Consider the following 23,453-nt stretch of genomic DNA (forward strand, 5'->3'; position numbering starts at 1 on the left):
TAACTCTCTGGAGGGGTTGGGGGAATTTTGCTTTAAAATAATTAACCCTGCCTGTACTGTGCTCACAGATTTCATTATCACTTTTTAAAATATTTTTTAGGTATGATGTGTGAATGGGAACGCAAACACAAAGGGGGTTTCTCAAATTTGGCTGCAAAAGTGGCTATACCCTTTTAGGGCTAATTCACATCAGATGCATTGGGTCTGTGCTGGCTGTATTTTCCAGACAGCCCCAATGTAAGACAAGGTGATTTGCCTTGTCACGGACAGACACAGTTTACGCCATCATGGTGTGGTGTTGTGCGCTGATGCATGCAGTACTATTTTCAGCACAGTGGGCCACGATGTGATACAACTGCATCACAACGCGTCATGCCCTTAGAATTTAAAAAAGAAAGGTGAACAGTGCATCGGCACTGTGACTTCAAAAGGCACGCCAGCAGCTGCGCATTGTAGTGCAGTCGCTGCTGTGAACCCGGCCTAAAGCGGAACAAAAAGTAGGTTCTTTTTTATGCAAACACACTGAAATTGCAAGTTAAAAATTGTGCATACTTGCAAATCTGTGTTACATTTTGCATTATTCATATTTTATATTATCCATGTTCTACCTTCCCTAGATAGCTCATCCGCATTAGTGGGAGGTGATGGAGAGGTGCTACTATCTGAGGAAAGTGATTTTATCATTTCTTCACAAAGTATTCTATAGAAACTATGGTTTATTATTTATTGTCTGGAATCGGGCATGTGATAAGGCAGTTCTATCCCTACCCATTCTTCGTCTCCTGCTCTATTATTAGCCATTTGTCCAACAAAATGGAGCAGTCAGCCAGTCAGCCAACCAGCAGGAAGGGCAAAAGAAAGGACTGAGAGAAGCCAGTTCTAAGCAGTGAAGGTAGACGCCCCTTACGTAAATATAAGAGCATATATTTATACTAAAAGGGAGGTGTGGAAAACCTATGACCTAGGTGCTGTTCAGCTAGCTTAGCTAAAACAGGTCAAATAATCCTAGGTCCTGCAAAGCAGCTGGCAGTCCTTCTGGAAAAAAAACCACAAGCCACAGTTTTGCAAGATTAGATTTGCTTTAGTGCAACACATGGGATTGCAAACGTGTGGTGAGGGGCTAGAAACATTGGTCAGTTTTCTATAACATCTATGCTTCATCTGCATGGCGGGAAAGAGCACCGAGCGCAAATGCAATACTCCACCCAGCGTATGACATATCCCTCAGCGTTAACCCTTCCTCTGTGAAACTGTCAGAAAGCAGGAAAATCAAAAGGCGCCCAGTGGTGCAAATGGTGAGGTAAGCTCCCGATGTTTAGCTCGACTGGTCTACTCACAGAATGACTGTTCAGAAACAGGGCAATGCCAGCAGCTCTAGAACTAATAACTCCTCTGCAGCTAACCTTTTACCAGAATGTGGTTGGAAAAGCATCTAATGCTGAACCCAGAGCCCTAAGGTCACTTTTCCAAGGTAGTCCCACAATGTCCAGTCTAGTGGGGTCTGGGTACGGCACTCCTAACATACGCTGAGGAAAGGTTGATCTAGACAGCTGTCATATAGAGACCAGCTGAACTAGCAATGCAGTGAGGAATTTTGAGTGAAGAAAAAAAAGCCAGAAGAACCGAAGGGGGACGGGGAAAAAAACAACAAAAATAGCAAAAAATGGTTACACTCTTCCCAGCAGAGCAAAAAAATAAAAGGGAAGACATCCATCGACCTAGGCACTAACAAGAAAAACTGAGGCATGCTGGGTACAGGATAGGTTATCCTGGGCTGGCCAACAGGTTTTTTCTTGTGTGTCCAATTCTCCAGTAGACATCAGTATAACAGGACAGTATAAGATGTTCCTGTGTCCCTCAATGGATGATACAGAAATGGTCTATACAATTCAAAGGATATTATTGCCTCCATCCACCCAACTGCAGCCCACCTGGTCAAATACGTACCATCCTCCCAGTTCCAGCAACATTGTGTAGTGAAAACGATCTTGATAAGTTATGTTCTTACTGTACTTGCACGCCGCAGCCCAATTCAATCCTATGGGAGAGTGGTACACATGGCGCACGCCAGCGATCCAATGGAGTATGGCTCTCCCACAGGAAAGAATGCATAGTAGGTAGAGGAGCCAGTGGGGACACTCAAGGGTAACAGCACAGCTACAGTTGTGAGACATCCCCCAAAGTTCCTGTCCATTGCACCACTCATTATCCTGCTGGGTTTCTGGCCTAACAATGCAGCTAAGCTCCACTTATTTCTCTATTTAAAGTAAAACTGTACCAAGAGAAAAGTGGGAACTGCTGCCCTTTTTATAAATGGTAGTTACCCATGTCCAAAAGTAAGCCAGAGTAAAGTAAAAAATAAAATAAAGAAAAATCCTCCTCTGCATACTTGTCCTGGGTCAAAGAAGATCAACATGACAGCCAGGCAACATCAACCTCTATGTTCTTCTTACAGCAGGTTTTCTTTAAATGTCTGAATAATTGAAAACATTTTTCAAACTAAAGCATAAAAAATTACTATGAAACTATGAAGTAAACATGATAAATAACTGTAATGCTCACTGGGTTGCTTGAGTCGGAGCTCCATAGCAGGTCCATTAGACTTCTCTTTCCTACCCTCACACAGCAGTTTTTCACGCTCCTTTTCAGTCCTATACTCGTGCAATTGGATCTGCGCCTGGCGATAGATCCTTAGGAGGCGAGAGCACAGTGTGTGGTGCAGCCGAAGAAAGAAATACCAGTTATTGTTAGCAAAGAACAAACTGTACATTTCCTCTGTTGTCTTAGGTGGTGGTTCTGGGGGAGAGCGTGTTGGGGTAGTGGGTTCCTGAGGTACTTCAGGATTTGCTGCTTTTCTGCGGCGCTCAGGAAGTTCTGTTACAGAAGGGTCGGGGACTGTCTCTGCAGGGGTATCCTCAGTGTTGGAGCCAAGTAAAGACTGAAAAGTAAAAGAGGAGGAGGAGAAAAACAATTCGGGGATAAACTGATGCAAGATTTGTCGGATAGTGTCTTTATCTTCCTTCTGAATAGCAGGTTGCCTTTTCACATAGTAGCTAATCAAAGATGCAGCATCCTCCAGAATCTGCCAGTCCTCATACGTATAAATGAGATGTGGCCCACTGGATGCATTTGGCCTTGCGTCAGGATGCTGTTCCTGGTGCTGTCACAGGAGACAAAAGAGAGCATTAAAGGTTTTTTTGGCATAAAAGTCAAGTTTAATTTGTTCACAAACCTATAAAAAGGGATGTTGCTGTTTAAAGATGGCATTGTGGTACCTGAAGCAAAGTGCTTTCATCAAAAGGTCACCAAAGTAAGACATTATTGGAGTGTTTTGCATATGTTAAATAACGACAAAGCTTGCCTCTAGTGAGGTATTCAGCTGAAAAGGCAGGGTTTATTTAGGATACTGTACCCTCTGAAGGCAAAATCTATATTCTGGATTGGAGATGTGTAAATACACATCCCTGATACCTAGAGATGCACTTTTATGTCACTGCTTAGGAACAAGTTTAAACTTTCATGTGGAGTGAGGCAGCAGAGATGGGATGTCTGTCAGCAAGGAGGGGTGACAGCCAGGAAGGGATGTCTGTCAGCAGGGGGTTGAAGCATCTGGAAGAGGTTTGAGTGGTTAAGCTGGCCATAAACCATAAGAAAGAAAAAAATTGTTGAAAAGCCTAATCAGTCGATCACCCTGCCGTTTTATTAAAAGTCAAACAACTTTTGTTGAAGAAGTCTGGCGGACAAATTCCAGTTGAACAGTAACTGCAGCCAATCGCAGAGATGCAGGAGAAGCGAGAAGGATCTCAGAAAACCCAGCACCCATGCATGCTTACCTGGTACCGCTCCTTACAGGCACCCTTCTGCACAAGTCCTGGGATCCTCCTCCTCAGAGTCCTCCACCAGTGCAGCAAGACACCTGGAAGCTATGGCATCAGGTAAGCATGCAAGAGAGCCCAGAGATGGGTTTGCGATTTACAGATCACAGCAGTAATATGCAGCAGAGTTGAGAGGTATGTGTGTAGGAACTGCTCCCTGACAAACCCAGACATGCGCCGCTCTCTTTGTGCCCCCGCTGCCAACACGGCATCTGGAAAATGTAAGAGAGCTGCCCAGGGAGCTCAGTGCAAGTGTCTCCACCACCTCATCACAGAAGTCCTGTAGGCTGGAGACTGCAAATCGCCGTGAGGCGTTATGGAAAAGGCGGGCACGGAGAAATGTAACAAGAACACACTGGGGGTAATTAATCAAAACTGGAGCAGACAAAATCTGGAGCAGCTGTGCATGACATTTTCAAATCTTAACTGAACAAACTGAGAATAGAAGCTGACTGGTCGCCATGGGCAACTGCTCCAGATTTTGTCTGCTCCAGTTTTAATAAATTCCCCCCCACTGTATTAGCTTACTTTTAAAATGACAGGATTGGGCAATAGTGGGGAAGTGGTTTGGAGAGTGGGATAACTGTGGGCTGATACAGACAGGAAGGGGGAAAAGTAATTGCTACTGAACTATTATATTATTTAGGACTATAGCACTTACCTCATCATAGACACTCTCAATTTCATTCAGTAGACTCTTTGAGCGCAGAGCCTTGGTGTCATTCTGCTTAAAGTTAACAGCCTGGTGATCTAGAGATTTAAGGTATGCTCTCTCATATTGTTCTCGCCAAGTCTTATTAAATCCTTGCTGAGCTTCTCTCCACTCCTCTTCTTTTGCTTTTAATCTGCAGCACAGAATGGAGTAATACATTTAGTGCTAAACTGACAAACCTTTGTAAACACACCGACCTGTGTAGGTACCTTCAAGCAAAAGGCATTACAAGTTGTAACAGGACAAAATGTTTGGGTGTGTGTCATTTAAGGCAGTATCTCTCAAGCAAAAGTATGTGTCTTGGGAAATATTTCGGATTGTCAAAATAAACAAAATGAAAACAATATTTAAGACTGGTTTAAGCAAATATACATACTTAGTCACCTAAAACAGGATTTTTCTTGGAAAACAATTGAGCACCATTAGAGGTACATAATATTAAATGTAATAATAGACAGACATTCAGTGGACACTAAATTAGGAATATTTATTTTGAACCAATAACGGCACTCACAAGAACTATTAAAGATGGAACCTCACACACCTATCTAAAAAGTAAAATTCAGCAGCTACAAGTAATGTGGGATGGACAGAGGGCTACGTCATCCTTGCCTAGGTAAAGAATGAGGAAGTGGGAGCAAGTACCTGGTGATAAAAGGTACTTTCTCTGAAACAAGCCCAATGTGTAATAGCGAAGGGGGATTAGGATGATGTGAGGTAAAGTAGTGGTCCGCTTAAAAGGTGCACTGTGACATTTAAATGATGCTCAATAGCTTAAAGTGTGTTAAGGAAACATTTTCCACACAATTTAACCACCATCAGTTCGAACCATTTACACATGAAGGAAGGAATCCGTGATTCCCTACTATGCATGCAACTCTCTGATGCTGTCATCTGCATGTGCCAGAAAAAAAAAGAGATTTGTCAGAGCTGGCAAGGTTTGAAAAACCTTCAATCATAGTGTGGCTTATTTTCCTGTTCTCGGCTACTTCTGCTTCAAGGTTTGACATGCTGTGTGTTCAGAGATGCCTTCTACTTGTCACAGGAATAAAGACTGCCCATCTGAGCAGTTGCGGACTTTCTGCCAGCTTGGTATGGCCACTCTCCATGTTCCAAGGATGTTTTTGCTTTCTGCACTATTCTCATGAAAATCCCAAAAAGGTTTCTGTGATGCTGCAACCAAAACATCTGCCACCAACTATTTATTCCATGCCAAAATCTTGCATCCTTCCTATTTGTGTCGGAACTACTATTCGGCCATCTGTGTTAATGAGCAAAAGGTACCTAATAAAGTGGACACTGAATGGATGCCAAGGGGTATTTAAGATAAAAAGATCCATAGTAGTGATTACTTGCTGTTAACGAACACAACTATATCTTATTCCTATCGCCAGCATGCGACTAAACAGTGAAGGTGAACAGAACAAGCTAATTCCTCTGTCGCTCCGATCTCTCCTTCTGCCAGTATGTCCAATGTTAGCAAATGTGCACTGCAGCACATTAATTGGCACCAAGCAGCTGATACAGGTACTTACACTATTTGCTTTAAAAATACAAAATTAATATTGTCTTCGGGAACAACTATCTGCATGAATTGGTGTTTGTTATGTCTGGGATTTGGCTTAAAAGTAGGAAGTCAAATCAAAACAAGATAGAATTATAAGAAAATAGGATTTTTGTACTCCATTTAAAAAAAAACAAAAAACTTTTGTAGGAGTCCATTGAGGTACAATGGAATTCTTACACTGTCAGGTAAAACTGACTCCTTTAGGAGAAATGGAGTTGCAGGGAACACTGATATATTTAAAAAAATTCTCTCAATAGACTCCCAAGAATTTTTTTTTTACAGTGAGTAAAGAAAATACAATTTTCTTTCATTTCCATTCAGGGAAACAGGAATTCTTTGACTGTTGGAAACGTCAAAAAGCAGTCCAACAGAAGGGTAGGCAACATAGCAACAAAGGCTTACAGACCCAACCAAGAAAACCTGGGAACTGCCTGCAGCTCAATGAACCACCTGAGGGACCTAAGGCTCGAAGCTGGCATCAGAGGAGGCCTCCATATCTGACTGGCAGAACTAGGAAACAAAACTGGCAGACCATGGTAGCCTTACAAAATGTGAAAAAATAGGATTTTGGTACTCACCGTAAAATCCTTTTCTCTCCGTTCATTGAAGGACACAGGGAACAGATCGGAGATCATGTACTGTAGGGTAATATCGCCACCTGCAGGAGAAGGACGCTAGGCACAAAAAAACTAAAGACCAATTACAGCCTAGGGGCGGCCCCTGCCGGTGGCCAAACACCCCACCTGCTGACAAGTCTCCAGTTTAGTAACAAGCAGTAAAGGAGTACACACCCACATAGAGGGTGTCCTGTGTCCTTCAATGAACGGAGAGAAAAGGATTTTACGGTGAGTACCAAAATCCTATTTTCTCTCCCGTTCATTGAAGGGCACAGGGAACAGATCAGAGATCATGTACTGTAGGGACGTCACAGAGCAGTACCAAAAAAGAGGGGTGGGCCAACAGAAACAACAAACCCAACTTAAACAAAAAAAATTCCCTCAAACGGCCGCCTGCAACACTTTGCGCCCCAAACCAGCATCCACAGATGCCAAAACATCCACCTTATAAAACTTAGGAGAAGCGTTTTGGAACAGTAAACGACTTGCTTGGGTGCTTCCACTCCTTGTAAACAAAATCATCAAAAAAGGGAACGTAAGGGAAAACCTTAGTAGAACGCCTACTCCTGTGCGTCCCAAAAGGAACCGGCGGGAGCGCCGAAGAGCTCGGAGTCTCCTCAATTTTTAACGTTTCCCGCACAGCGCGAACCAAAGCCGCAACCAATTCACGCTCCTGGACCATAAGGGCGGTCCCCGACTCGTCTTCACTACCAGACTCCGCCTGAGAGGAGTCCCCCTGGTCATGCTGCGCGGCCGCAGCAGAAATTTCCCCCTCTTCCTCAGAATCCCCAGAAAGGACCGATAAGGGGGCCGGCAAAGCGCGCTTCCGTGGGGGGGCGCTGCGTCAGCGTGCGCTCCATACGGGACACAAAACTGTCCATGGTGGAGGAAAAAGCCTCCAAGGACCACATAGCGCCAGCGGACCCCCCCAAAGACCCCGCAGACACCAAGGGAGACTGGGAGAGGGGCGCAGAAGCACAGGCTGCGCAAAGGGGAGATGTGGGAGATGTCCCTGACGAGAGGCCGCAGCCCTCACAGGGCACTGTAGCCAGTTTGTCCCCACAATCCATGTCCCCGGCAAAAAAATATGCCACCATAACCCCAGGCAAGGAAGGGGACCCCAGCAGGCACTGAACTCCAAGCGTCCCAATGCGTCCTCACCCGACCGCGTCCCGGCGAGAAAGACCGATCCGGCCGGGTGACACGCAAGTAAAGGAAGCGGCCGGAAGCGGCGCACCGGAAGTGACGTCAGGTCGAGGGCGCACGCGCCCACACCAAAGATGGTGGCCGAGGCCTCCGAGAAGGCCGTAAACAAAGCCGGGGGCTCGATTAGCGCCCCCCGCGAACGGAACCAATCAGCAGCAGCCAAAAGCCCCCGATCGGCAACCGGAGCTCAGCCCGACCCCGAAACACCCCAGGAGCACCCGCAGGCCGCCCCCAGAGCCGAGGAAAGTGCCCTCCACTGCGACCTGGTACACCCTGAGCCGTCCTTCAGGTAAGGGCCCACAGGGCCACAACACCCCTACGTGACCCCAGAAGGTGACCGAGGGGGAGGAGAGGGAAGGGGGGAGGGAGAGGGGAGAGAGGGCAGGAGCCAAAGGATCCAGGCACGCGCCAGCGGACCCCCCATCCCATACATACCCCAGGAGGATGCGACCATCCGCAGACCAGGCACCCCCCTCCATGCCGAAAGCAGCGTAGGGGATATCAAAGAAACCCACAGGTGCTTGCGGAAACCTGGCGCCCCCGACCGCAGCCGCGGCGCCAGCAGCCTGAGGGAAGTGCTGTGACTGGGCGGCCGAGACCCCCAGTCATATGCACCCCCCTGGGACGAACCCACAGGCCACCCCGCCGGAGCGGGGCCGTCGTAGCCGACCCACCGCAGCGGGCCTGCATACGCTCGCTGGTCATCCAGGGGAGACTCCAAGGATCCTAGACATCCAGCCTGTTGCCCGGACAACACTTGCTAGAAGATTCCTCTGAAAAAATCAGGAAGAAGCAGGTAAGAATACCGAGAAAAAATTCTTACCTCCTTACTCCTGACGCTAGGCAAAAAACTGGGGACTTGTCAGCAGGTGGGGGGTTTGGCCACCGGCAGGGGCCGCCCCTAGGCTGTAATTGGTCTTTAGTTTTTTGTGCCTAGCGTCCTTCTCCTGCAGGTGGCGATATTACCCTACAGTACATGATCTCCGATCTGTTCCCTGTGTCCTTCAATGAACGGGAGAGAAATTGATTGATGCCTAAAAGCCCTAAAAGCACAGATCTAGCAGAGTACGACTTGAAAGGAAAGGGTGGAACCTGACCCTTAAGGATGACTGATAGTCTGTCTTATTTCACCATCTCTCGGTAGATTTCTGGGCAATGTACCCTTGTGGATCAGTCTTCCTGAAAAAGCAAAGCCTTGGGCGCCCGGAAGTGACGTTACCCGCCACTCGTTCAAGCGCCAGCTGCCGTTCGCCGGGTACTGAGAGAGAGAAAGGAGCCAGGACCAGAAAGTAGTTTTTCTATATGTTAGTATTGAAGGAATCACATATTTAAAGATGCCCCTATCTCACAAAGCCTAAGTTTCACCAGCCGCCTGGGCCAGTATGGAGCAATATGGAGCAAGAAAATGCCCTCTCAGCCCTGCTACAGTTACCGATTAGAAAAAGGATTAGTCAGGGTAAACCAATCTCACAAGAGCAACCAGAGCATCTACTGCTTCCACTAGAGCATCCTTGCGCTTTGACAAAAACCTGTCCAATTTGTTGTTGAACCTGGGAGGGCATGTGGTCCACATTTGGCACCCCTCCCCTGTGACACATGTCCTGGAACACCTCTAGTTATAAGGACTATTCCCAGGGGTCCAGGCATTGTTGGCGGAGAAAGTCCACCTGTCAATTGTCTTATGTTTGAGATGTACACAATTAGAAAGTCAAGACATGAGGTTCTGTCAAGGACAAGACCTGAACTGCCTGACAGGCTGCCATCCATCCAGAAGATGGGAAAGAGGATCTGCCCTATGACAGAGCCTGATTCCTGAGCTACCAGGCCAGGGACAACCTGATCCTTGGCACCAAACAAATCAGCCTGCAGCCCTGGGACGGTCTTGAAAAAGGCTACCATCAGGCCAAAGACTCTTATGCAAGAACCAAAAAGTCAAAAGACCTTGGGCCAGAGAGCTCCAAACTGAGACCAAAGAGCCTGAAGTTCCACCTGTGAGAGAAAGATTGGCCTTAGCTGTATCCAGTACTAGCCAACATTACTCCAGACGATGAGTCTATTCCAGCAATGCTTTATTTCTAGATAGTCAAAGCCACATTGTCCAAGATCTCAAGCATTCTGCTCGATTCCCTTATCCATGCTAATGAATGAATGAAGTGTCCTTCAATTGACGAGAAAGAAAGTTATATGTAAGTAGCTGTAGCCGATTCTTTGAAGAACAGCACACTACAGGTGTACACAAGGCTCTAGTTTGAAGATTTTCAAGCAATATACATAATTGTTAGATATTTCATCATGTGATATTGTTTATTAGAATGTTAGTAAAGGTTTTTGCAGTGTAATTTGTGACTATAAAAATAAAGCATCAGTAATAAAAACGATATACTGTACGGTTTTCGTAATCACACTTGCCTCTTTAACACAACAGGTACTGCAGTTACAGGATTTTTCTTGAGGCTTTCTATGATATCTGGAGCTTTGTCACCATATATGCGGTAGATGGCTCGCCGCTGGATGACTTCAGATGTTCCACCCAAGCAGTCGTCTAGTCGAAACTTTTCCTGATCTTCTGCAGACATGCGAGAAAGTTTCTTTTGAACACTCTCCAGAACACGGATTGTTGCCAAATTGGTTTCTAATACAACATCAAGCTGAAGGTTGTAGAAAAAAAACAAAACAAAAAAAGGCATAAAGTAAATTAACTTAGACTGTGGTAGATAACCCTGTGTTATCTTTAAACAGAAATGACAGAACCTATGTTGTTTAACAAATTATTAAGTTGCATGCAGATGAAATATGAATTTGGGGATTCATTCATTGTGATCTTCAAGCTGTTAACCCTTTCTAAAGCTTTAAGAGGCACTAATCAGAGCCGTTATCATGATGTACTTCTTTTTAATGATAAACAGCATGATCTGCAAATTCTTTCTTCTGTTAAACCTTGAAAATAATACTCTGTTTTAGCTGCCCACCTACTTATATGCCTGTAGACACTGGAAGATGATCTAATAATGTTAAGAGTTTCTTTGATATGGGCTTTAAATTTGATATGCCTGTACAAAAATGCAAATTTGCTTGAAGCAACACAGTGTTGGCAGCTGAAAGTTTATGATACAGGTGTGACGACATGGTGATCAGTTTATGAGTTAAATGTGTATTGGTGTTGAGTTATGTTTAATTATGTTATACTATGTAACCTGAAAAGACTGTCAGCACCCCACCCTCGTTGTACTCTGAAGGAGCTCAGGACAATGACATTCTGGCCAGGCTTCTGCTATGGCTGTCTGGAGCCGTTTAGCAGGTGGACCCCTGTGGTGTTGTTCAGACAGAATGTCCAGGCAGGGGAAGGGGGGTGTGATGGGATTATATTCTGATCTGATCACTTTCTGTATAAAAGGTTGCACAGTTTCTCAATAAAGCAGAATTTGTTTCACCTTACACTCGAGTCTCGACTAGTGACTGGTGAAACTGGGAGCCAAAGATCAGTGGGTTGCAATATCTCCCGAGCAAGGAAGAATATAGCGGCGGACATACTCATCCTGAGTACGGGGGTCCATCACAACAGGTATATTTGTTTGAAAATTCCATTTCCAATGTGGAGCCAATGGTACCCCATTACAGGGCAGCAAGCATATGATAGATAACCAAATATGCTGGAGTCCAACAATGATCCTCATTCACTCTTGTTAGTTAAAATTTTAATCAATAGAGTGTCCTCTCCTTGGCTCTCTGCATGTGCAGACATGCTGCAAAGTCTCTCCCAGGTCCTAAAGACCTGCTGCATATTTGCACATGTGCAGCATTGAAACAGCACAATATTACTTCCCACTGCATCACGGGATGTGTGACATACAAGGAGGCAGCGGGTAGGCGATCTACATCATCCTTACCTAGGTAAGAAATTCAGAAGTGGGGGCTGCATGAAGTAATAAAACAGTACTTACTATATTAAACCCCCCCCCCCTCCCCCCAAAAAAACAAAACAAACCCTGCATATGATGGAGGGGAAGGAAGGAGGAGGAGAGAAAGTGCATTCTTTGTGAAGGTATTAATAACAACATTATTTGGCATTATCATGTTTGGGGTGTCAAATGGGCAGGGGAATCTATGCAAATAACGACTTTGAAAAAGTTAGCATTTGCACATGCACATTGGGAGGGCTCCATGCACTGCTGGAAGAACAAAGGTTAAATTAAAGATTTGATCTGCTTAGCTTTTGCTGCCAGCAATATGGTAGCGCTTTTTATTTACACGGTTATATTTGAACACAGAGTCACTTTGACCTGCTATTGGAAGAACTTTGCTGTAACTGTAAGGATATATCATTGTAAGCTGCATTGTGCGCTATGCAGAAACTTAAATATTGAATGATCTAAAAAGGAACTAAATAAAAAGTACAGATCATGTACACAATATAGAGCACCACGTAAGGTTTACATTATTTAACTGGTTGCCTTAGTAACAGAGAAAATCTCAACTACACATGTGCTTATAAAAACACTATTATATTAAAGCGTGCCCTTATGAATTCAAAACACAGAAGCTCAAGAGTATACAGTATCAAATGGTAAATAGCAGACACATATTTTACAGTTCTGGCCATAACTTTAGGAAATGTTTTTTAGCACTCAGAAGCATTACCATACGCCATTGCCTTCATTGTACTCCTCTGTTGTTGAGATCACAAGGTTACAGAAGGTGCAGACAGAGCAATAAAGCAAAACAGGAGATGATAAAAGTCTCACCACCTCTCTTTCAGTAAGACATCTGATCCAATTAATTCTTTTTTGACCCAACTGTAAACACAGATGTCCTCATTTACGTCCAAGGTGTAAAAACTGCCTACAGTATTCCATAGCAATCAATCCAATTCTGTTGATTCTCCAGTTATGATTGCCAAATAATAGGGATGCACCGATACAAGCATCGGTATCGGCCGCGATACCGAGTATTTGCATGAGTACTCGTGCAAATACTCCAAAACATAAAACGAGTACCTGTGCCGCGTCCACCATCTTCAGGGACCCGGATCCGCCGCACACAGGACCTCCATCGACTCAAAAAGTGGTATCGGTGCATCCCTACCAAATAACTTGATAAGTTGTGCTGGTGTTCTTTAAAACATCTTCATAAATGAAGGCCGGATCCCTTTTATATTTAATATATTATTGATATCAAATAAAGGTGGAAGTTTCAAGGTTCACACTTCACGTGAATTAATACGACAAACGACATTATGAAATTGCATTATTATTTCTACTAAGACGTGCTTCTTACCATGAATTAAAAAAAACAAAAAAAAAACTTGTCTTCCCTATTTCCCAGCCAATGGAGTTAGAGTACAGGGTCTCTGCCTAACAATCATAACTACAAAGCCTTTACAGCCTTTAACACTAAAAAAAAAATCAGCTAGGAGAGTTAGTATTGTGTCATCTGTAATTATTTTACTTTTGTATTCTCCATTCAGAAATGTTAAAAGTATAGCCCACCTCAAACCTCTCATCCTCACAACGGTGAAGCTGCTCTTCATATGGAGTCTTCTTAGAACTGACAAAAGTAGAGTCCTCTGACCATGCAGGAAAGGACACCCAAGTGTCATTTAACACCTGCAACAAACACAAGTTAAGAAGGTGCTGAACTATAACTGTAGTATGAAGGAGAAAGAAAAGTAACATAACAGCCTGTAAATTACATATGACAATTGTTTGCTGTAAAAAAATAGCAGTCCTCAAATATGTCACATTGATCAGTTTTGTGAATGGGTGCATTATTACTAAATAGTGCAATGCAAATGCAAAGTCTTCTTCTTTTGTAGCCCCAAGAAGAAAAGCTAGGCCAATTCGGCGGAAGCTGTGTATAAGGTGAGGATTTTCACTTGTTTCTTCATTTTCATTTTTTATATTTACATTTTTATTCCCTTTCACTTAGCGTTTCATATTGGGGTGGCTACAAAAGAATCGTCCCTTGCATTTTGATTCAAGGTCCACTTTAAACAGCTATATAGCACTAAATCACTCAAAGATTGTCATTGATGTTTACTGTAAACATTTCTAACTAAACTATAATATTGTCATGGCTTTGGCAAAAGAAATGGGACAACCTAAAGTTTTCAAATACACTATATTACCAAAAGTATTGGGACGTCTGCCTTTACATGCACATGAACTTTAATGGCATCCCAGTCTTAGTCCGTTGGGTTCAACATTGAGTTGGTCAACCCTTTGCAGCTATAACAGCTTCAACTCATCTGGGAAGGCTGTCCACAAGGTTTAGGAGTGTGCCTATTGGAGTGTCCGACCATTCTTCCAGAAGCGCATTTGTGAGGTCAGGTACTGATGTTGGACGAGAAGGCCTGGCTCGCAGTCTGTGCTCTAATTCATCCCAAAGGTGTTCTATCGGGTTGAGGTCAGGACTCTGTGCAGGCCAGTCAAGTTCCTCCACCCCAAACTTGCTCATCCATGTCTTTATGGACCTTGCTTTGTGCACTGGTGCGCAGTCATGTTGGAACAGGTATGGGCCATCCCCAAACTGTTCCCACAAAGTTGGGAGCATAAAATTGTCCAAAATGTCTTGGTATGCTGATGCCTAAAGAGTCCTCTTCACTGGAACTAAGGGGCCAAGCCTAACCCCTGAAAAAACCACCCCACACCATAATCCCCCTTCCACCAAACTTTACACTTGGCACAATACAGTCAGGCAAGTACCATTCTCCTGGCAACCGCCAAACCCAGACACGTCCATCGGATTGCCAGACAGAGAAGTGTGATTTGTCACTCCAGAGAACACGGCCCCATTTCTCTAGAGCCCAGTGGCGGTGTGCTTTACACCACTGCATCCGACACTTTGCATTGCACTTGGTGATGTAAGGCTTGGATGCAGCTGCTCGGCCATGGAAACCATTCCATGAAGCTCTCTATGAACTGTTGTTGTGCCAATCTGAAGGCCACACAAAGTTTGGAGGTCTGTAGCTATTGACTCTGCAGACAGTTGGTGACTTCTGTGCACTGTGCGCTTCAGCATGCGCTGACCCAGCTCTGTCATTTTACGTGTCCTACCACTTCATGGCTGAGTTGCTGTTGTTCCCAGTTGCTTCCACTTTGTTATAATACCACTAACAGTTGACCGTGGAATATTTAGTAGCAAGGAAATTTCACAGAACACCTGAATCCAATGATTTGGAGGGTGTCCCAATACCTTTGGCAATATAGTGTACTACAAAACACTACAGCGTGGCAGAGAATGTATGGTATGGTAAAGCGAAGATTCCCAAAAAGAATCAGTTTTAAATCTTAAATATGAAGATGCCCAGTAAATGGACTGGTTTTTCTTTTCTTCTGGTCTTCAATTAGAATAATTCACAGCGGTTCAGCTATAGCTCCAGGTATTTTGGATGCACCTACCTCTTTGCAGACAGCAGTCCTTCCACTACATTTCGGCTGCTGGTAAGTCTTAGGAAGTGCTCTGTAACTGGAACCAATGCGTTTACAAGAGGCGTAATCAATTTCCCGCCCTATTCCTTCATTAGAACGGTCACTGGTTACCGGTGGAGCAAAAGAAAGCTCTTTAACACCCAAGAAAGCCTTAAACTGAGCAAAGAGCTCAGGGAACTTCCTGTAAAAAAAGCAAATGACTAAGTTGAGCACACCAGGCATAGAAAAGTGGCACAATCACAAACCCTTCACACTGAAGCTCTGTGGTTTAATAAACCATAATAGTTTAGAATTTGTGATACCATTACTGCCTATTTGTCTAAATGACAGAGATAAAAAGCCCTGCAGAAAACATTGAAAAAAATCTCTAACCAAGACTCATGTGGTCATGTTCTGGTCTTCTCTAGGGCAGCTTCTGTAGAATGTTATGCCACACTCCATTCGAAAAATCAGTACACTTGTGTGATTTTCGTCCTCCACACGTGTGAGCATCTACCATGCTTTTTTACCATTTACGGTGACATATCTGTCCTACTGCCAGCTGTTACCACACTTTGTACCTCACTACTGCTGTCTTGAACAAAAACAATCTTGTGTATTTTTTATTTGTATTCTGTTAGATTGTAATCTCTAAAAAAATAAAACCCTCTTAACCCAATTACCTGTGTTTGTAAACATCAAAAATATGCCCCACATCAAACACTAACCATTTTTAAATAAGGGATAACAATAATATTATGGTAGTCTACATTTAACATACCCCAAGAAAGGTGTAACCAGCTGCAGTAGTTCAGAACCAGATACCAGCTCCTGGTTAAATAGTGCAATGCATCGCAAAAAATTCTCATAGACTTCCTGGCTCTTTAGTACTCTGCGAACCTTAAAAAAGAATGCAACAAATGGAACAACCTTACAATATGAAATTAAGCAACATGTTACATGCAAAATTCACCATTAGCACAGAACTCAAAAACAGAAAAAAAGTGCTCGCTTTGAAATCCATCAAAATGCTGATAGAATTGGTACCAAAAGTACTTCAAGTAGATCCCATCGCACTCCTGACCAGATATAACTCAAGATGATGGGTGGGTGCTGAGATGACAGCAGATGCCTCTGCAGATCAGTATCACGTAGTAGAAACGTCACTCACACTCCAAGGAGAATTTCAGCCAATGTTCTTATTGACAAAAGAATTGCCACATTGTATCTCAACGTTTCGGAACCGTATAAGTCCCTTCTTCAGGCAAACAAAGTGCACACTTTGTTTGCCTGAAGAAGGGGCCTATACGGTTTTGAAACGTTGCTATACAATGTGACAATTCTTTTATCAACAAAGAACATTGACTGAATTCTCACTGGAGGAAGAGTAAAATTTCTACTACATCGTAAGAATACCAATCACCTCCTATTCTACCAGGCCAAATCAATCTAACCTTGGTCTGGCGGATCAGTTTGCAGATTCTGGCCTCAGAGACAGACACTGCCTCGTATTGGCCATCAAGATTAACAAGAAGGACATCTTACTGAAAAGACTGTGGGATAAGTCCAAATTTAAGAGGAATTAAGAAAGAGCTTTAGCGCTTTCTTAAAAAAGTGCCAAAAGTACCACCTAATTTAACCCCTTCGTGACGGGAGACGTACAGTGTACGTCCTGTCATTTTGTGCCTACCCAAATGGCAGAAATGGCAAAATGTGGTAAGAATGGAGAGACCTGAAGCACTCCCTGTACAAAGAAGTATGAATGAGAGCCTTTGAGGCATGAAAAGGCCCAAAGAAGAGCAATAAAATGACAGGTAATTGACCCTAATGGTATTCCTGTAGATATGAATAAGGCACGGCAAGTGCAGTGGTATATTCAGAAATAGAAAACAGTTTCTGTGAGACCATTTCCCTTCAAAATTTGGACCAAAGCATTTAGAACTGAAAAAGGAAGAGAAGCTCTTGACAAGAGACTTAGCATATTATAATATGCCGAGCCAGCTGGAAGCAAGAGGTATTTTGGAGACAGCTACCGCTACCACAATCATAACTAGCATAGCCCATTATTAGTCTGCAGAGCCTATTTGTCTATAGTAACCATTACCTAAGTGAGAAAGACTGTTAGTAAACTGCTCTCTTCACTGAACTACTGGCATGTAACATTCTGCACAAAGAAGAATATGCAAGAACTTCAGACATTAAGGGTATGCACCTACTCTGTAGGTTTACTTGTGCTATTGCTTCAACACTATTTGCATCCTACCAGAACATCTGGATACATTTTCCATCCAGGCCCAGAGTAGCAGCAGACTGATGGAAGTGGGCATCTCTTTCACTGGCCTGTGAGAATTCCACCCAATCCTGACAGATTTGCATCCATTGCAGAAATGCACCAGTGGACAGTAATGAAGGTCCAGCGAAATCATTGGATGGAATTTACCAGATAAAAGTTGAAAGAAATTTTGTCTAAAGCCTGAAGAGACTTATTCTATTCCGCCAGTGCATACGTGGAGTAATTATCAGATCATTTTCTAAAAGCCATGTTCAATATGCCATTCTACACATTTACATGCATGCTTTCTCATATATCTGGTATTTGATTAAATGTAGGGATAAGTAGATTAGCCGCTAGAGGGAACACTCAGTGCAATCGCTGCTTCCCTGCCTAGGAAAGGACTATAACCAATGAAGATCTGTATTCCAGCACCTTAACGACATGATCTGCCAGAACTTATAACCCGCTTGTGTACATTGGCTTCAACAGAGTAGTGTAGACAGTAAAAAGGCTGCATTTAACCTGCTTTGCATTGCTTTCCTCATATGCAGCATTTCTTCTTAAGTTGCATAGGGCTGCAGGCATACGCAGCCTTTTCTCATCAAACACAGCATTATGCATTTGAACGCATATATTTTAGCACCGATGTATTTAAAAGGCAGTGTTTGACATGGACATCTGTCTACAGGAGCCTATATACTGGATGAACAAATCCTTTCAATACTCAAAACACTCAGACAATGATTTACACTTACCTTGTTGAAGAAGGAGAATTCCTGCAGTGTCCCATATTTGCCAACACTTGCCACTGACTGGTCCTTGGACTTTCTAATCTTCATCTTTTTCTATATAGCAAAAAAGTAAATGATGCTCCAGAATGCTAATGACAAAACGACACAACATGCTTTAAATAGTAATTTTATGATTCTTTACCTTGGATGGACAAGACATGGGGCGTAATAAAAGGGATCTAGACCGTTTTCGACTTTGCTCTAGGTTTCTCTGGTACTCAAGCTTCCTGGCACTAAGATCGCATGTACCATTTCCAGTGAACTATAAAAAAATTGCATAATGACCTGTTAATTTTATCAATTATCTGTGACTGAGATTGAATGAGATTTCACATTAGAGTCTTGAAATAATTCTGCAGTCATGCACAACACAAAAGGTATGTTTTCATTTCAATCAAACTCCCAAGGCTTCAAGTCTGGCAACAAAATGCTACTATACTGTTTGGGTAAAATATACTTCCATCTTGTAATAAACCTTTTCAACAAGTAAGGGTTTAAGCAGTGTCATAAACATATTTTATTAAAGTAGGAGCTAAAATATAACTGCCATACCAGCGACCTCTTTGCCTCAGGAAGGAACTGGCCAAATTCAGATAGTAAATCTTCTTGTCCACGGAATAGGCTAGCTACTTCTGTGAACACTTCCTCCTCTGACATACCACGGAACGGGCGCCCTTTTGGATTTAGCTGATCCTTCTAATAGGAAATAGAAATATTTCTCAAATAGCTTTTCAGGACTAAATAAGTGGTGAAATATACATTAAGTACAGCAAGTACATCATATAACATCAGAAATACATTTCTTATTGTACAATGTTTGGATATTGCAACTGAGTCTTGTGTGTCAGCCTCCCTCCCCTCAGTAGGGCTACCTACCTGCCCATCCACAACAGTCTATGCAAAGGTTTGGATTAGTCCACACAAACCTGTAAAAGCTGCTTATTCCACATGTTCCCATACAAGTACAATTGTCATATTTTACATTCAATATGATGTAAAGAAGGCAACTAGCTCCATGTAATCAACCATTACAAGCTTAAAGTTGATCTACTAGAGGTTGCCTATTGTTCCTTTAAAATGGACAAAAGAGACCAGCTTCTATTACACGGATGAAAACATCTCTTTATGTGATGGCTGGGGGACTAAGGTTTTTCTCCCCCATTTTTTTGGATATATATACTTTTTAATGACATATTTACATGGAAGCAGCCATATTTTCTCTCTAAATATGCAGGCTGTGCTTCTTGTCCTCAGTCTACAGTCTCTGCCACTATATCCAAATCTTGCTCCAATAAGAAACTTCCAAGTCGCATTGACGCTTACTCGCCGCATCCTGCCTCATGTACTATCCTAATGGCTAGTAAGTCAGCCTATCTTAGGGATTAAACAATAAGCATGTATGAGAGGTTGGAAGCAACGGGCAAGCGTTCTTCCACTCCGCACCTAGTGGGAGGGACTGTAAGTTGCTTCAGGTACATAAGAACTTTTACTGTCCAGGGAGGACGCTCATCAATCTCTGTAAGCAACAGGAAGCAGGAATGGAGAAGACTATAAATTGGCCAGGAAAACACTGGCTGCCTGTGGCAGCTAGCTTTAAAAAGAATAAAATGTCCCTTTTTTAAATGGCTGTTATTTTGCAAATACAGTGGTACCTCGGTTCACGAACTTCATTTGTTCTGCGACTCCGGTCGCGTACCGAATCAAACTGTGATCAGACCGCGATCTTGAATAGAGGAAGCCATGACCATGTGTCAGAGCAGGGAAAATGGCTGCGGTTGTGTTCGTCACCCGAAGCGAAGTTCGCAAACGGAGGCAAAATTTTGCCGAACTTCTTGTTCGCGAACCGAAGCGTTCGTGAACAGAGGTACCACTGTATATTGTTAGTATTGTCTATGTTTTATTCTTGTAACCAGTACAGCTTTAATGGTGTAAACAGTAAATTGACTTCCCATGCATAAAATGGTCTACAACCTTTGCTAATTTCATAGTTCAAGCATCTCCCTTTTGTACCAGAATGACAGATTGAATCTAATAAATTTACATAAACATCAGGGTAACTATTCATTCAAGAGTTTAATGTCAGCCCTGAAGTGGGATTTTGCTCTAGGAAAACAAAAAAAAGACTGGAAAACTTTGAGCTAATATATATTTAAAATCTATATAGTAAATATACCTGTAATTATTATAGATTTGTATCACAACAGACATGCTGGTGTGACTAATTGACCTTTATTTTATATAAATATTGCATTTAGTTTATTTCTTTTTGATGACAGTGTTTTAATATATTTTGTTTCACAAATTGTCATTATGTTAAGACTGTCACTTTTTGTGAGGTTAAATTGGAGCGTCCATCAAATTTTATTTTAGTTATGGTTAAGTTTGAGAGTTACCCCTTTTTTTTTTGGCTGTCACAATTGGGGGAGAATTCTCCATATGTTCTGTCCTGATGATCACCATCATCAACATAAAAACACACGTCTTCCCAAAAGCTTCATATAAATAATAATTAATAACAATAAAATAATGAGCTTTTTATTGCAGTTCTTGTATCAGCTGGAGTCAAGCAGCGTAGGCTGCAAGTGCAGACATGGTAGCATTGTTGTCTCCCTTTCACAGGGATTTACGGAGATATGAGCAGGTTTGGATTGGACCTGTGCAAGGAGGCACATTACTGGCATTATAACTCTATTTAGATATGGGATTGTGAAAAATTCTTCAAAAAGGGTGTCTATAGCTAAGGCCGTGCTCCCTTTTCAAAGATGCACTGTAATATAGTGTTATTTGTGTGAATCTGTGTAAATTAAACTTGGGTAAATATAGAAACCTCTCTGCAGTTATCCTTTGTTGTTTCAGGAACATATCTTAACCAAAGCAGTCAAGAATATCTTTTATAAAGAAAGCAACAATTACAAAATAATGCCTATGCAATCAATATGCCAAAATAAAGTACCTGGTAAGTATGAAGGATTTCCAAGAAAGATCTGTAGATCTCAGGCCGATCAAGGAATCGAGTTTTAATTTTATTGACATAACTGATTGCATTATGAAACTCTAGTGAGTCAGACTCTGGAGGAGCCTGGGCCTTCTCTTTATCCTGGAGCCGTGGCTCTTCTACCACCTCACTGTGTGAATTTTCAGGCACAGGAGGAACTACTACACGAGTATTTGGCAAAATGCTTGTGGCTGTATCAGAAGGAACCTGGAGAGAGATACCACAAGTCATTCTCCCCACTATGCCCCACATAAATACATACTTGAAGCAAGAAAAATAAAAATAAATAAATCAAAAGGTCTCGGACACTTACCGGACTGGCCAGCGATGTCTGTACTACTACTTTACCATTTTTTGGAAGCTCGATTTTATAACCAAGCGGTAAGAAAGCATTAAAACCCAGCATTAAATCAGGGTGGTCATGGAACAGTTGGGAAACACGACGGATCACTCCCGGAGTATCAATGCTGAAAGAAAGCAGGGTGTTATAATGTGCATAATGATACCATAGCTGAACATTCTATATTTTTATATTGCAATCACTGGTCTTTATTTTAGAAACAGATTTAGAAGAGTAGCTTGAAGTGCATCTAGACCAGAATATTTTTGTATTTTGTATAGCGCATGGAAGGGCTGTAAACCCTGTCGGGTTTATATTATTGTCTATATTACTGTCATGTGCAATGTGTTGTGATACTTTTACTGGGGGGTTTTCTCCTCAACTTAACATTTTTTTTTCCTCTTGATAATTTAATCAATTCTGGGCCTGGTCATGTCTTTTCTAATACTGTCACAAAAATCTGTTTGCACAAAGCAACTATTTCTAAAAGTGATATTAAAGCTTTATTTTTTTTTATCACTAGGAGGCTGTCTTTATTGCAGTTTCTCAATTCCTCGTTCTCTAGTGGGTCCCCACATCCTCTCTCCCCCCCGCCACCTGCATGGGTGCCGCCAGCAGCTGCTGTGGAGGCACCCATGCGTGCTTGTTCACGGCTGTGCCTGCAGTAGCTGTGTGCGTCCATAGACACACACAGCCCTGCGGCAGACCACGCCTCTCCGCTCCATTGGTTGACAGCAGAAGGAGCCTATGGCTTCCCTGCCCTCCGTCTCCTCCACCGCAGCCAGGAAGTTCGGGACGGAGAATCGCTGTGGTATCAGGCATGTGTTGGGGGGACAGGGGAGTCATAAAAAGGTACTGGGCATTTTTTACCTTGGTGCAGAGAATGCATTAAAGGTAAAAAAACACCCAGCCTTTAGTACTACTTTAAACAATCTTCAGTAATCACTAAAGTAAAGTTAACATAATGGGTGGTCTTTGATACATGCTACCAAGATAGACAGAAAGATAGTAGAGAAAAGACAATATGAAAATTAACTACATTTCACAATACATGAACTTTCATCCTTTACAAAAAATACAAAAATAGAGATAATTAAAACATGAGCATTACTATATTAAGCCACAAAAATAAAATTACAAAACCTGTTCTACTCCAAAAAGGTTTTGTTTTTTTTTTAACAAAAAGCACCAACCGTGATTTTTCTTACCTTTGAGATTTAAACTCCTTCATGATCTCTAAAAATCCATTGTATGTAGCTGGATCACTACCAAAACGAATTTTCACCTGATCCAGATAGGATAAGGCATCCTCTACCTGTGAACAAGATTTGTACGGTATATCATGTAAATAACGATTTTATTATATTTGAATTTTCTGTACATCTCTTCTTAAAACCCAACTCCATCCAAAACACTTTTTTGACAGATTGCGAAATAGACCTTTAGTCAGATTTTTAATTGCAGTCTGCATTCCCATAGTAGAGGTTACCACTAATTTCGTGTGACTATAAAAGAAAAATCTGGCAAAATGGAGAAAGGTTAGAACCTATAGTAGGTACAGGCCACCATCGTACTACTTCAGGAGATACTCATGATCATATGAGTGCTGCAGATTCAAATCAACAGTGTTTAGTCGCACCCCTGATCATTGATATTCTCTATCCTAATC

The 23,453-nt window shown here is 42.6% G+C and overlaps 1 protein-coding gene across 2 annotated transcripts in view; it reads right to left on the reverse strand.

Annotated features, from left to right (window-relative positions):
• Window positions 1-23,453, reverse strand: part of SIN3B (SIN3 transcription regulator family member B) — a 50,978-nt gene that overhangs the window by 14,265 nt on the left and 13,260 nt on the right. For both annotated transcript variants that reach the window (XM_018568212.1, XM_018568213.1), the window contains exons 3-14: window positions 22,993-23,099; window positions 21,758-21,911; window positions 21,403-21,651; window positions 19,002-19,145; window positions 18,592-18,711; window positions 18,414-18,503; window positions 16,165-16,283; window positions 15,375-15,585; window positions 13,464-13,580; window positions 10,387-10,625; window positions 4,537-4,720; window positions 2,563-3,160 (exon numbers count right to left, since the gene is read on the reverse strand). In XM_018568212.1, coding sequence (XP_018423714.1) covers window positions 2,563-3,160; window positions 4,537-4,720; window positions 10,387-10,625; window positions 13,464-13,580; window positions 15,375-15,585; window positions 16,165-16,283; window positions 18,414-18,503; window positions 18,592-18,711; window positions 19,002-19,145; window positions 21,403-21,651; window positions 21,758-21,911; window positions 22,993-23,099 — 2,332 coding nt within the window. The remainder of the gene's footprint in view (window positions 1-2,562; window positions 3,161-4,536; window positions 4,721-10,386; window positions 10,626-13,463; window positions 13,581-15,374; window positions 15,586-16,164; window positions 16,284-18,413; window positions 18,504-18,591; window positions 18,712-19,001; window positions 19,146-21,402; window positions 21,652-21,757; window positions 21,912-22,992; window positions 23,100-23,453) is intronic.

The sequence above is a fragment of the Nanorana parkeri genome, unplaced genomic scaffold, assembly GCF_000935625.1.
Source record: "Nanorana parkeri isolate BGI_ZX_2015 unplaced genomic scaffold, ASM93562v1 scaffold1154, whole genome shotgun sequence".
Classification (NCBI taxonomy): Eukaryota; Metazoa; Chordata; class Amphibia; order Anura; family Dicroglossidae; genus Nanorana; species Nanorana parkeri.